The sequence below is a fragment of the Lonchura striata genome, chromosome 3 (assembly GCF_046129695.1).
Source record: "Lonchura striata isolate bLonStr1 chromosome 3, bLonStr1.mat, whole genome shotgun sequence".
Classification (NCBI taxonomy): domain Eukaryota; kingdom Metazoa; phylum Chordata; class Aves; order Passeriformes; family Estrildidae; genus Lonchura; species Lonchura striata.
The window spans coordinates 90,956,386-90,970,800 of record NC_134605.1 but is presented as its reverse complement, the minus strand read 5'-3'; the positions used below and the strand labels follow the sequence as shown (position 1 = coordinate 90,970,800).

Below are 14,415 nucleotides of genomic sequence, written 5' to 3'. Positions count from 1 at the left end.
CTCCAATTCACATCATTACTATTTCTCTGTTTAACCCCAGTATTCCAGTGTTGTGCAGTGAGTTCTTGCCTCCGTTAACAGTCGGAGCAATGGTGGTTTTATATCTCTCCCAGTATCAGTCCACAGCATAAGGACAAATGCATTACACTTTAATCAGTAATATCATTTTAAAAATATATTCCATGGGTAGTATTAGGACTATCATGCTAGCTCCTCAATTTTAAAATTAATATAATTTTAAAATAAAAATACACACATGAGCCAGTGAGCGTGCAGGACATTTTTAAACTTTTTCCTTATGTAGGACTAGCTAGATTATATTATTTTTCCTCATTCTCTTAGTGTATATACTTTAATATAGTATGTGTGCAAACAAACAGTTACCTTAATGAGAGTTTACATTATTAGAGGACTAAAGCTGTATTCCTGATACAACCACCTTATTCCCATGGATTTTAGTGGTAATTATGGACTGGGGCAGAGCCAGATATGATAAACATTTATTTACATATATTTACTAGAAAACTAGTTTGCAGGAGAGAAGGATTGAGCATTTGTATTTTATCTAAGCATTTAGCATTATTGAGCATTTGTATTTTATCTAAGATATTCAGATGTGTGACTACTAGTTTTGCTTGAAAACTGACTATTTGTGTTTGAGGGTATTTATCTTGCATTTAAGCTCAAAAACCACTTGCTCATGGACAGTACTTGTTGAGTATCCTTTGGTTTTTAAACTGGAACTGCCTGCATAAGCAATGACAGCCTCTTGAAAAGGCTTTCTGCTTTCACTAAAGCTAAAGCACTTCAGGTAAAATCCAGATAGCCTAGAAAGTAGAAGACACTCAATTCTTAGACAAAGAACAGCAGGAATATAGGAAAGGAACTCAGAAAGGAGAACAGGGTCAAGAGTTTGACCCTACAAACTTTGCCCAGCTAGCATGAGAAGTCACTGAAAGTCCACTACCATAATAAGTCTGCCTAGTTCTCTGTATTTAACTGTGTCATAACTGGCAAGCTCAAATTTAAAACAAACCCCAATTCCATATGGAATTTACAAGATTTTTTTAAAAAAACAGTTTTTAGAAGATTTGATTTTCAGTAAACAGAAGTGGACTTTCTCGTGAATTGATTTTAGATTACCACTTCAGATTAGCACTTCAATATTAGTGTCATACTTTTATTTTATCTTCATTAAGAGAGTTCCTGCAAGACCAAATGCAAATATCAAATACATCGAACTAATATTGTTCTATTATCTTTGTCACTGAAAAAAAGTTAAATCAGAAATAAGTCATAGAAAAAAGGAAAAAAAGCAGAAATGTTATTACATGTTAAAATCCCAAATGCATCTGAAATCCTAATCAGGAATAAGATTGTATTCCAAATAAGGTTTATGTTTCAAATTTCTTATTCACAGCAACAACGTTAGACTTCTGTTTTCCTCTAGCATTTGATCAGGTTACTGATACAGTGTCTGCTCTGCCTCCTGTAGACTCTTACAAGAAAACAGTGGGGTGATTTGCTGCAAATGTGTTTGCTGTATTAGCTCACAAGTTCACAAGTGTCAATTCCTCAGACAGGTACTGGAATTGGTTACTTTTAGAAAAGCATCATTTATTACCATGCACAGCTTACGACTGTGGTTTGTGAATTCATTTTTTCACTTTTTTTAAAAAAATCCTTTTCAAATGCTTATCCTTAACTTGAGAAATAAGAGCAAAGACAATAAATGTAGTGTCAGGTACTCGACCATTACCCCACCAACTATCATAGCTTTAAACTTACTCTTCATTCACAACATAAATATTTCTCCTTCAATTATACAGAAGACAGTCCCAGCTAGATGTCACAATATAGTCAAAGTTCTTATATTATTGTAATGCTAAAAAGTACTATCATTCATGAAAATAATCTTCAACTAGAAATCATTAGTAATGTCTTTTGTTTAGCACCTATGAAGAAAGTGGTCCTCTCCAAAAACTTTTCTTGAGTAATGGTTATTTTAAAACATAATTGATAAAATCCACCTGGTCAAATATTTGAACACCTAGGGTTTTGTGTTTTTTGCTCTGTGTGTGCTGGCAACTCCAGTTGCTACTTTTAGTGCTGGAGGATTAAATGTCTCTGCTTTCCATTCTTCCTGTGGGATCTTCCAATTTGTGACATAGATTAAGTGAAGAGGAGATGTTATTACACATTAAAAAGTATTCCTGCCAAGGAGTACTACTCAGGAAAGTTATAGACCAGAGGTAATCTTGATAACAGTTCTTTTGGGAATTTCTGAAAGCAGCCTAAATCAGGTCTAGTTTTGCAGTGGGCAGCATTCCACAGCAGTTGCACCATGTGTGATGCCAGGTAATCTCTTTGAGTGGGCTCATTTTTGTGATTCTCAGACTATTTTAAAGATCTTTGCTGCTGAACTTTGATGTAATTTCAAATGACTCTTTAGTTCATATTTTAGAAACCAAGAATTCCCTGCTAATTGTCTTTGTAATGCATGTGTTTCCCTGTAAGTAGAGAGTTTGCATAGGACTTCTGAATGCAGCTCTCCAGGTTTCTGTTGTGCTTAGTCATTATGATGAAACTTTTTTAAACAATTTAAGTAAAAGACCTTTTAATTATACATCACATTTTTGTTAATACTTTGTTTGGTATGTTGTAATATATTGTGTGCTAAACAGAAACATTTTGTGGTTGTTTTGATGAGAGAATACTTTAGGCTGCCCTAATTAGTTTTTCCTCTGTTGATACAAAAAAAAAAATTAAAATAAGAAAGCAACTTTAAAAAAACTAATTTGCTGATGCCTAAGTTTTTAAAGCCAAGTCCTTTTTATTTGTTTCTCTGCAGCATATCAAAAAAGATTGAGAAGTCAATCCTCAGAAATTTGAAGGAAAATGAACTCACTGTGTTCAAGCTTTGACATATTTCATAAAGCTGTTGAAAACCTAAACATGAAAGCCAGATTTATGAGCTTTTCTAAAGTTATTTGTAGATTCCCAAGACGATTGTGTTCCCATCACTTACTGTAGCCTCTAAAACTCAAATGATGCTTAAAAATATTCATGTTTGGCACACACTGAGTTACTGCTGGGCGTTGCAATGGCATTCTGCTAAAACTGAAGAGTAGAGAGAAGAATGTATTCTGTCTTCATGTAAAACAATTCAGTCTGCTGAGACACAGCAAAAGGACTCACATTTTCATATTTTAAAGATAAAACTAAAAATTATTTTAAATCTTAAGATTGCGTTTATTATGGGTTCATACAACTGTTTGGGGAATGAGCCATTTGGGAGCATCTGTGTAACCCTTCACATTTGCCAGGCTTTTCCTTTCAACAAGATTACTCACTTTGTTATTACTGGAATAGAAAACTCTTTTATTTATTAAAATATTATTCATCTGCACATTGCCAGGTATAGCAAATCTGTTGACAGCACTGGATTTAACATTTACTGTTAAAGACAAATGGAAGGATTCCCCACTTCCCTAAGCCAGCAAAACAAATGTCATTCTTGAAACTCACTGCACAATATCCTGTGCTGATTAAAAAAAAAAAAAAATAGTGGACTGTCCAAAATGATCCAATATCTGAAAAGCCTAAGGTAGTTTAAATGAGCTTACAATTTTGAATTTTTTTCTTTAATGTAAATACTGGGCTTCGATGCCTTGTGTCTTCATCATTTGTAGTATTTAACCATGGGGAGTATCAAGTTGCCCTCCATTAAGTGCAGCATGTTATTAGCTCATGGAATTTCTGTTTCAGTGTGGTCTTTCATCACTGAAATATAGCTATCTGGAAATGTATTCTTTCAGTCTGTGAAAATACAGATGTGTTTACTCCCATATTATTAAACATTGCTATTTACTTCATTAACACTTCATTCCTTAAGCTACTCTGCTGAAATTAATGGCATACTGGTCTCATGCGCTGGTTTGCTTAAAACAAAAACCCAACAATTTCCCTTATGTGGGTTGGGAGAGTTCAGTAAACCTAGAGGAGACCTTATATGAAATATGGGTAAATGGTTGCATTTGAGGGAATAAATGCCAAAATGCAACTGATCTTCCTTCTTCTTGTTGCTGTATGAGAATGAACTGAGATACCAATATGGGCAAGTTGCAGCTGTTAAAAGATAGCCCACATTTAGTTGAGGTCATTATTTTTGTGCAGTTAATAATTCCATTTGAAACAAGCATCCCATACCTATATCACTACCCCATTACATCTGCCAGAAGTGACTCCATGCTCTCTGGTGCCTGTGTCTAGTGATCCAGGTAACTGGAAAGGGATCTGCAGAGTGCGTGAGTGAGTGAGTGAGTGAGTGAGTGAGTGAGTGAGTGAGTGAGTGAGGGAGTGACAGCACCGTGCACACCACACACACTTCACGCTCCGGGTTCATTCCAGTCTGCTCCTCTGAACTGAGCCCATCTTCTGAGTGTATTCCACACAAATGGAGTACAGTCTGTGCCCTGATGGCTGCTCCACAGTGAAAACATAAAGTGCACTTCATGGGATTTACAGATTCATTTCCAAACTGCATTAAACTAAACCAGTAAAAATGTAAGTATCGTTTTGCCAAAGGTCCTGCGAGGATAGATCCATCAAGAATAGATCTTTGTCAGATGTGAGGAAAAACAGGTCCATCTATATATTACATACCTTTTAAAGTCATGGCTGGTTGTATAAATCAAATTACTTGGAGGCTAACATTTTCTTGGTTTGCATGCTTTTGTTCAACTGCCAGTTGAATTAAGGGAAGAAACTTACTGTTCTTATTTTCTTGTTTTTGAGACATATGGACTTGCATGAGTCTACAAACTGTGTTTGGTAGAATCCTACCAATAATGCCAGATATAAAATGGTAGATTCAACATTTCTCACTTAGATCTCCTGCATAGAAGACCCATAAATGCTCACATGAGCTCTTTGTCACAAACATAATGAGGCCAACACACCAGGACATGTGGAAACCATTGGCATAAAATGTTCAACTATTGCATCCATATACTGTATTTGTTATATATGCTTTTGCTAAGCTACCAGGCTGTAAAGTCTGATTAATCATTACCTAAATTTCTAGAAATTTCCTTTTCTGGTGGAACTGGAGATGCATTCTGTCAGTTAATTACTAAACTGTCTTCATCTCACCTCATGAGTTTTCTCACTTTCACCCTTGCAAATTCCCTCCCTCCCAACATCCCTCAGAATGAGGAAGCAAGCAGCTCTGTGGTGCTTAGCTGCCACCAGGACTAAGCTACAAGAGATTGGAACTAACCTTGAGAGACAGAAGAAATGGTCAGAGGTAAGTATGATGGAGTTCAGTAAAGACAAGTGCAAAGGCAGAGAAATAATCACCTGCAGAGTGACAATGCGATATTTCTGCCCAAAAAGCAAGTCAGTATTTTAGAGGATCTGAACCAATATGTGTAACCTCTGTCATACTCTGATAAAATAAGCAGGCATTCAAGGATGTGTTAACAGGAATGCTAAGCATAAGACACATGAATTGTTTGCAGTGTGCAGAGAGCAGTGGTGAGGTCTGAGCTGGAATACCTTATCTAGTTTTGGGCACTGCTCTTCTGGAAAGATGTGGGATCCATTGGCAAAAATCCAGAGTAGAGTAACAAAACTATCAGAGGTCTACAAAATATGACCCCAGCGCAAAGACTGAAAGAACTGTGTTTGTTTAGTCTAGAGACAACTGAGTGGAGACATGATAACTGCCTTCAAATATTTAAAGGTTGTTGCAAAGAGGAAAAGAAGAAATTGTTCTCCATGTGCTTGGCACTAGGACAAGAAATAATGGGCTGAAAATGCATCAGAGGCAATTTAGGTTATATCATTAAGGAAAGCTTTCTAACTGTGAGAGAAGACAAGCATTGGACTAGATTGTGAATGGAGGTGGAAGATTTCTATCTTTAAATTTTACAGGGATTCTTGGGGACTTGTCACATGTAGTACATGTAACCCCCATGATACGCCAGTGGTGCAGGGCTCAGGGGTGCATGTGCCACACTCATACACCACTTTGGCATGGGGCATGGAACAGGGCTGCTTTATTGATACCCTTCCCAATTATAATTTGCAGAATTTTGATATAAATGTGCAATTGCAATTTGTATTCTTACCACTGCCTGGTAGTCACTTGAGTTCTCTTGAAATAAGATGAAATGGAAGGACAAGTTTTCAGGTATTTCAGAAGAAAAGTTTAAATTTCTAGTCCTGAAAAATCATTTCATAGTTAGCTAATTTGTAATTAAAGGATTTTTAATTTCAAAAATACTTTGTTTATGTTGAAGCCAAATGCAAATATATTTCAGAATATTTTTGAAGTTCTAAGCAAGTAGTTACAGTAAAGTGGCCCTATCTTACAATATTAACAGAGTGTTTTAAAATTATATATATATATTGGAAATACAGCTCCTTGATTTTCAAGTCATAGTTATTCTCAAAAGGAGAAAGACAATGCATTACCCTGATTTGTTTTTTATTAATCTATAGTTGATTACATTGAATTATGTAGTTTTTAAAAATAGTTCTATCTCTGGAAAACAAGGAAATTAAACTAAAAATAAGTTATTTTTTTCTTTTCCTGCAAAAATTTGCTATGCCGGAAAAAAATGGTTCAGACATCTTTCAGTATAATTTTGAATATCCGCCAAACAGTAGATTTATTTGCCAAACATTTTCATACAGTATTCCCACTGGGACTCAGTCTTTCAGAGAATAAATTGGTGAAATTAACTTTTCTTATCAGTCTGTGGGATTTGAGAGAAGCACGGTTGTCTGCCAAAACACAGTAGAAAGAAACAATATCAAATAAATTGTCTGGATTCAAGTGTTCTTGCTTTGCCCTCGCCTTGGCCAGGAAACACTTATGTGAAGGAGTATCAGAGGAGGGGAAGAAACTGTTTTGAAAAACTTTTCAGATAATACAGTCTTAACTGTATGCTATTTCTCCTTTTGCTTTCCTTTTTATTTTCCAAGACCAGACACTGAAAGTTTCTTTTTTCTGGACCAAATATTCTACTCTATCCTCTTCCATGTCTGGCTCCTGGCTCAGAGCACCAGGTTTCCTACTGCAGAAACCAATGGCCTGCTTGCCTGTACACAGTCTCCGTGTGTGTGCGTGTGCTGGGGGGCTGATGTAGTCTTATAAAGTATTGCATTTTTCTCACTTCTGGCTGTCCGAAGTTTTGACAGACAGGGAGCTTCTGTTTCAGCCAAAGGATATCAATAACCAATGAGAAAGCATTGTTTCAATAAACAGTCAGAGATAAAGATGCAATATTTGTAATTAACTTATATTGCATGAATGTTGCAAGTTTAGCTCTGAGAATGAAAAACATCACTAGCAATAACAAATGCATGTCCTGCCCAAGAGTGGAATGAGGAGGTTTGGGTGCTGTTGAGATAACAGGATGGCACTACACCAAGAACAGGTTGGGATCCTGCATCAGTGTGGTGTTTAACTGAGACAACATTATTAAAAGCTGAGAATCAACTTTTTTGTGAAACTGCTTGCTGAAGGAAGCTGTGTGCAGATCTTAACATGCTCTTTTATGCCAGACAGCACCAATTTCTTTTTCTAGTGCAGCATTTCAATGTAATTTTTAAAGCTTTTAGTGAATACTATTTCAATTTTAGTATTACTAACATGTTAAAAAAACTCAGCAAAGTGCTAAAATAATAAAAAACCTCAACAAACTAAAATGATGAGCTTTTAATTTAAGTTGAAAATTTATGGCACATGTTTTTCCTACAAAAATAGAGTTGCTACTTGATTAGTTGCTTCTATCCTATTAAACCTGATATTTAGAAAGATGGAAAAAAAAAAGCATTTCTTCTTTGTCTTGCACCAGTACTGCATTGTTAACACAAATCACTCCTTGATCCCTGTAGGGTCCTTTAGATTCTGCAAATTCCTCACTGCAGGATAACTGTACTTTCAGAAGTCTGCACACTGCAATATTCTCCTTTTCATCAGAAGCAGGCTGGTGGTTCACTTGTGTGGATGTAAGCTCTTGATGTCTATGTACATAAGGCTCCACATATGTGTTTTTCTTTTAAACTTTTACTAAATGACAGTCCAAAAATGCATATCACCATGCAAGTGTGATGATTCCTAACAGGGTTATAATTGTGATTTTGTTCCTCACAAGGGCTTCATAAAGAATTATAGCAACTGCAAATGTAAACATTACTTAGACAGTATATTGATCCATACTGAAATAATGTGAATATTAAAATCTTAGAGCTCAATACTTCCCCAGCAACACCACTAAACTATATTAAATTAATATGCTATTTTATATGTATTTTATTGTTAAATTTGTATATTTTCAAAGCATAAAGCCTGTGGGGTTTGGTGTTCATCAGTTTTGTAGGGGTTTTGTCATTTAATATTTGCAGAGTAGTAATCTAATCCTTAACACTTCAACAGTCAGTTTTCTTTTTACTGAAAATGAGCAATAAATTAATTTTTGATCATCAATTTCAAATGAAATAATAATCGATCTTTAGACAGATATAAACCATAAAATATACAATCTTCTCTCTTAAAACTTGTGTCTGCAATTTTCTTTTCTGCTGTTTGCATGTAATAGAATATATTCATTATTTTTGCAAGTAACAATAATCAAGACATTATAGATTTACATGTTTTCATAAATACTATATTAAATGCTCAAATATTAATTATTAAATAAAACAGAAAGGTTTTTTTAGATTTATTTATCTATAGTCAATCATTGAAATTAAGAATGAAGATTAATAATGTATACATTGATTATGCAGTGCATGCACAAATTTTCAGATGTGTAATCATTAAAGATGCCTACATTATATGTAGCTATTTTGAAGCCAGTGCTTCACATTATCAATTCTAGGCTACAAATACAATTTTTGTTAATTGTAATAACCATACTTTTCATATTTTTGTGAAATAATATTATTCTAATAGTAATTTAGGCTGCACATTTCTTCATGTGCTATCTTCTGAAAATTGGGTGCTGTAAATAGGAAATTAGCCATGTAGGTGCTTAAAAATATCAATGTACATTCAGAATATTTATTTTCTTACATATTGCATGAATTCAGGTATTATTCAGAGATAATATGTTTGTAGCATTTGATAGCTGTCTCCTCTGGAGTTTATGGAGTTTTGTGTTTGTTCTGGCACCTTGCCCACCAGCAGGTATTTTTATACAGTCCTAGACAAAACTATCAAGTTTAGGAGTATTTATACTATATGCTCTTTTGGCTTGGGGGGATTGAAAATGAGTTACAGGAAGGACAATAATTGGTGAAGTTTTGTTGCTTTTTTTTTTTTACTTTTAAACAAAGAAATATTTTATTTGTTTGTTATACATTCTCCTTAAGTTTTACTTTGGTCAGGAGTAATTTTTTTTTCCCATTTAAAACTACGGTTCAAACAAACACATACATTAATGTCACATTTTTGAGAAATGTATGCATGTAAAAGGTGTTTTCCTGCCATTCATCCAGATAGTGAAAGGATGAGGTTTATGGTTATAGTCTTACCAAAAATATTAAATAGATAGGTTAATAGCACTTTGTTTTAGTGTTCATCTGCTAAAGAATACCATTGGAAATGAAAATCAATGCTGTCTAATAGGCACTAACACAACTTATAGACTTATAGATCCACAATTTGTGGAAATAGTTGCTTTTGGGATCTGATATTTTCCCAGGCTTGTCCTCTGCTAAGGAATTATTTATTTATTAGTAAAAGTTTGCATGAAACGGGTATGGTTTCAAAGGACTGGGAGCACCCCTGGAGTGTCACAAAGGCTTTGATGTTGCAAAGGCAGCTGAGTCAATTCAGGGTAAGAGCTTGATTGTGCCCTCTCATCCCCCTACCAAAGCCTGTGTGGTCAGCTGGCTGCCCTTCAGAGCTGGCCAGCAGTGGAACTTTCAGGCCAGTGGGCCAGGAAGCAAAGTTAACCTTCCAGACTCCTCTCTGAGCTCTGAATGTAAATGCTGTCATTTTTTTGCCTCTCTGTGGCCTGTGAGTGGATCCAGTGTGCTTGAGCAAATCCAGGCACAGCTGATTGGGAAGGTGGTGATGGTACTCCAGACAAAGGAATTGCAGAGATGACAGTCCATGTTGAATCCTTCCTTTGATGCTACCACTGGGATGTGCTGTGTTCTTACCCTGTGCTCCTCTCAAATGCACTGGTAATGAACCCAGATAAGTTTAAGAAAAGTTTAAGAAAACCTGCTCTATAGCGCAGCAGCATTTCCCTTCTCTGGGTGCTCCTACTATGTACTGAATGCATGAATAAAGCATGCTAATTGTGGACATGAGCTGAGGTGAGTGCTGTTAGGTCCTTAAAATTTGGGTTTCCTGATTTTATGATTAGCTATGTACACATTTACTTTAGTATTAATTTCATCCAACAGCTGTTTCTATAGGAAGATGTATCATACAAATGAGATTTCATTACAATGGCAGCAAATAAATCCTTTCAGGGGAATTTTTTTAGGAAGCAGGAATACAATAAGCCCTTTTAAATAATATTCCCTAAAATATGCAGAAAACAGAAGATTGCAACAATTTATATTTGGTGTCTTCTGTCTAACACAAGTCCTACTGCCTTCTTAAGAGAAAACCTTATTAATTCTAGTAATTTTTATCTTTAAAATCTTGGACTTTCAGGTTGACAAAACCAGTGTGACTTTTGTCTTTTTTTAGTTAAATCTAATCTATTGTAGATAAACTAGCACTATACTCTCTTTGGAATTGTCTTTTTTCTATCAGTTGCATGTAATTTGTGCCAGTAATTCCAAAGAGCGCAGTGTCAAATGAACTAAGATGACATTGCATTTGTCATGAGGCTGTTATGAGGTTGATACAAAAGGGATTGTTATTTTTCACTATAGCGCATACTTTAATTTGTTGAAAGTGCTTATAACAAGCACTTTCATAGTTGCACAATAGCATAGTTTTTAAATTAAGATTAATTATTGCAATCCTAGCAATACCAAAATCATGCTGTTCTGTACATTGCAGATTGCAAAGTGGTTTATGTTCCTGACCTAGTCTCCTTTTAAGATGGTGATCATGGCCTCTAAGCCTCACAAGACCCATCACAAATAGTGCTCTTAGAGAATTCCACATCTGATACCATGTATTAAAGCAGTACAATTATTAATTTTCTGGTTTTGTTGACACCAAGATGCCCAGTAGACAGACACTCCTAGAAGAGTGTTCTACTCAGATGGAGGTAGGCAATACTCCACTGAGTCCAAATCCAGATCTGCACATGCAAAGCATCGGGTGCAGAAGGGCCATTAGATATATTCAATAAGTTTGGTTCCTCCAAAGTCTGCAATATACTGTGACCAACAAAATTACTTAGCAGCTGTGTGGCAGGATTAGGTGTGCTATGTCATTTTTAAACCTAAGTTTACAAAGGAATAGAAAATATAGAGTATTTCTTGGGTTGTGTTTGAGTCTTTTTCGTCTGATTCATCTGTAGTAGTCACTGTCTTAATACCTTAGTGAATTCAGAAAGCAAAGAATCAACCTAATTTTATTCTTAGGAGAGCAACCAAGGAAAATAACAATCTGAGAAAGCTGATTTATTGGTGGAGGAGATCTCAAAATTCAGGTTGAATTGGATTGACATGTCCCAGAACAGCAGAGGCCAGTGACACAGAGCCACTGACCTGAAGCTTCATGTTACCATGGGTTTCAGACTTTGCATGGTCTTCTTCCAGCTCACTGATCAGAAGTGCTAAGGCACTTTGGACTTTTATCTGTGAACATGCCATAAAACCATTTGGCTTTATAAACTCCTGCAAATCAGGTGGAGATTCTTACTTTGGCTGCACATCTGCCAGGCACATACATTATCACATTAGATTCTTAAGTGCCTATAGTTTCACAGCATGTTTATGTGTGGAGTGGAAGGAATCCACTCAACAGCTAATTTTTTCCACTGTTCCAGTTACATCTTCTCACATGCTACAGTTTTACTCAGATGTCACCTTCTCACTTGCTATATTCAGATGTCTCATAAACCAGTATATGCAAAATGAGCTTTCCTCCATGCTCATGTTGTCATCTGTATAAAAAATTTCAAACATCACACGATATGAAACATTTCATTTTGTTCTCATCTTGCAATTAACTCCAGTCTCATTGTAAATTTTTCAAACTTTGACAAGCAATATAAAATCAGATCTATAACCTACAATGCTCTGGCAGGTCAATGGCAGCCTCACAATAAGAAATAAAACTTTTTTTTAATTTTGGTATGAAAACTATTTTGCACACCATGGTGTTTACACTTGCTATATGCACTGCTTTTATGCATATTAGAGCTAAAGGAGATGGCTTTAATTGCTACAACACTGTTCTGCAAATTATATACTGAGAAGAACATTTGCCTTATATAGATCAACCAGGCTTTTGCTATAGTGATCAAATGTTACAAGCTGCACAGCATTCACAGAGAACTTATTTTGATTTTGTGGACACAAAAGGGTTTATAGCAAATGTTTCACTCTGAATGCAGGTACATTTGTGTTACTTCATACATCTGAGTGAAAATACAGTTTGTTTCTGTGGAGCACAGGAGGGGAAAAGAGGTCCTAAAGTTTAAACTCTGAGGTAACTATGTTTGTAAACTCCCCAGTACAAACTGACGAGCATTATATATTATAAAGTCTATCATGGTTTCTGTCTGTGCTGCAATATTATAATTATTTATAATATCCTTTAAGATTTCTGTGTGATGGCCAGTGTTATAAATGTAAGAATGTAAGACTATGGTGAAAAATAATACTGTCAAGTGCTTTAAGAAGATTTATAGGTAAAACGTCTGACCTATAACAAAATAATCTCAAAATCTGGTTTGGAAATTGTATTGATCAAGTAGAGCAAACTCTTTGTAAATTTTACGCAAGAATTTCTGATAACACCTGAAAAAGTAAAGTGCGTATTAATATATTTCTTTTTTTTTTCTGAATTATGAAAAACAAGGATTACTTTGAGTGGAAATGTAACACATTGGTTAATTAATTTTCTTGTTTCCTCAAATACAGATCTGCAGGCTTCAGCGTCATCTATCAACAGGAAAATACCAGCAGAATCTCTTTTCAAACCAGCCTGTCATGTTTGTATCTCCTACCAGTCAGCCCCCCTGCAATCAGCTAATTGAACTTATACAGCTGGCAGGAGGGAAAATATGTAAAGCCTTACGTCAGGCAAAAATCTGTATAGGAAAAAAACCAGGAAAGAAGTACCAGGAAATAATTTCTTTATCAGAAAAATGGGTATTAGGTAAGACACCAAATTTCAACTTATATTAAATATTGCAGAATATGTATTTTAAAAGTTATCAAAAGTATTTCACTAAACTGAGGTTATGAAGGGAAGAAAATTGAACCAACTGCTACTGCTAGATTTTCAGGAAAGTTGTCTCTATGGTGAGATCTTTATCTTACAGCTAAGAAGGCTTTATGATGGTCCTGGTACTCACCATTTTAATCTTTCCTAGAACAAATATCATCCAAATATTTTCAAATTTATCTTTTGTATGATGATTTAATTTAGAGCAAATTAAATTATGGGAAAAGGCCTATATGAGAATTGCTTTCAAAAACAGCATGCATTTCAACTTTAGATGTAGTTTTAACTGGTGTAAATTGGCATAGTAATACTGAAATATGGTGACTGGCACCCTCTGATAAATTTTCCTGAATGCTGTATTGTACATCAGAAAGACAATTTTTGCAGTCTCCATTTCACTTGCAAAAAGTTTCTTTTTAACACCTGCTGTTATGTTTCTGAGTTCTTAATCTATCATTTTCCCAACTCATTTGCAACCCATTCTCATAGACTCTACTTTCAGCACGAGTATTTTCTGAAAAGGGACCTTATATAGAAAAAGTAAGCTTTCATTTATGTCATATGCTCTGTTAAGCTTCTCCAGAAAGTGTGTCACTCATACCCAAGCAATAAATGTACTACAGGAGTTGATGTTATATGACAGTAGCCAATCAAGTCCTAATCTCTTGACCTCAAATGCTGTCAGATCATAATGACTTAAAACTTGAATGAAAATACCATTAAAGAAGAACGGAAAAGTGAGCCATGAGGGAAAAATACTCTCTAAATGCACGTTTTATGTCATACTTGCTTAAAGTATAAGATAAAATTGTGAAGATTGGCGAGAGAGGCGTAAGAAGCATTGTTTATTGTACCTTTCTCCAGTTTCCAGGAAGACTTAGAGAGCAAGTGTGCAAAAAAAAAAAAAAAAAAAAAAAGTGAGTAGGTGATGAAACCAGAGGTTTGTGCAAGACTAAAAATAAGAGTAAACTGAACACAAAAGTTTCTAATAGTAGTGCCAGATGGACAAATGCAATGATCTGAAGCAG

At 35.2% G+C, this 14,415-nt stretch overlaps 1 protein-coding gene across 1 annotated transcript in view; it reads left to right on the top strand.

Annotated features, from left to right (window-relative positions):
* Positions 1-14,415, top strand: part of MCPH1 (microcephalin 1) — a 122,607-nt gene that overhangs the window by 107,169 nt on the left and 1,023 nt on the right. Inside the window, exon 12 of the mRNA XM_021551276.3 lies at positions 13,081-13,318. Coding sequence (XP_021406951.3) covers positions 13,081-13,318 — 238 coding nt within the window. The remainder of the gene's footprint in view (positions 1-13,080; positions 13,319-14,415) is intronic.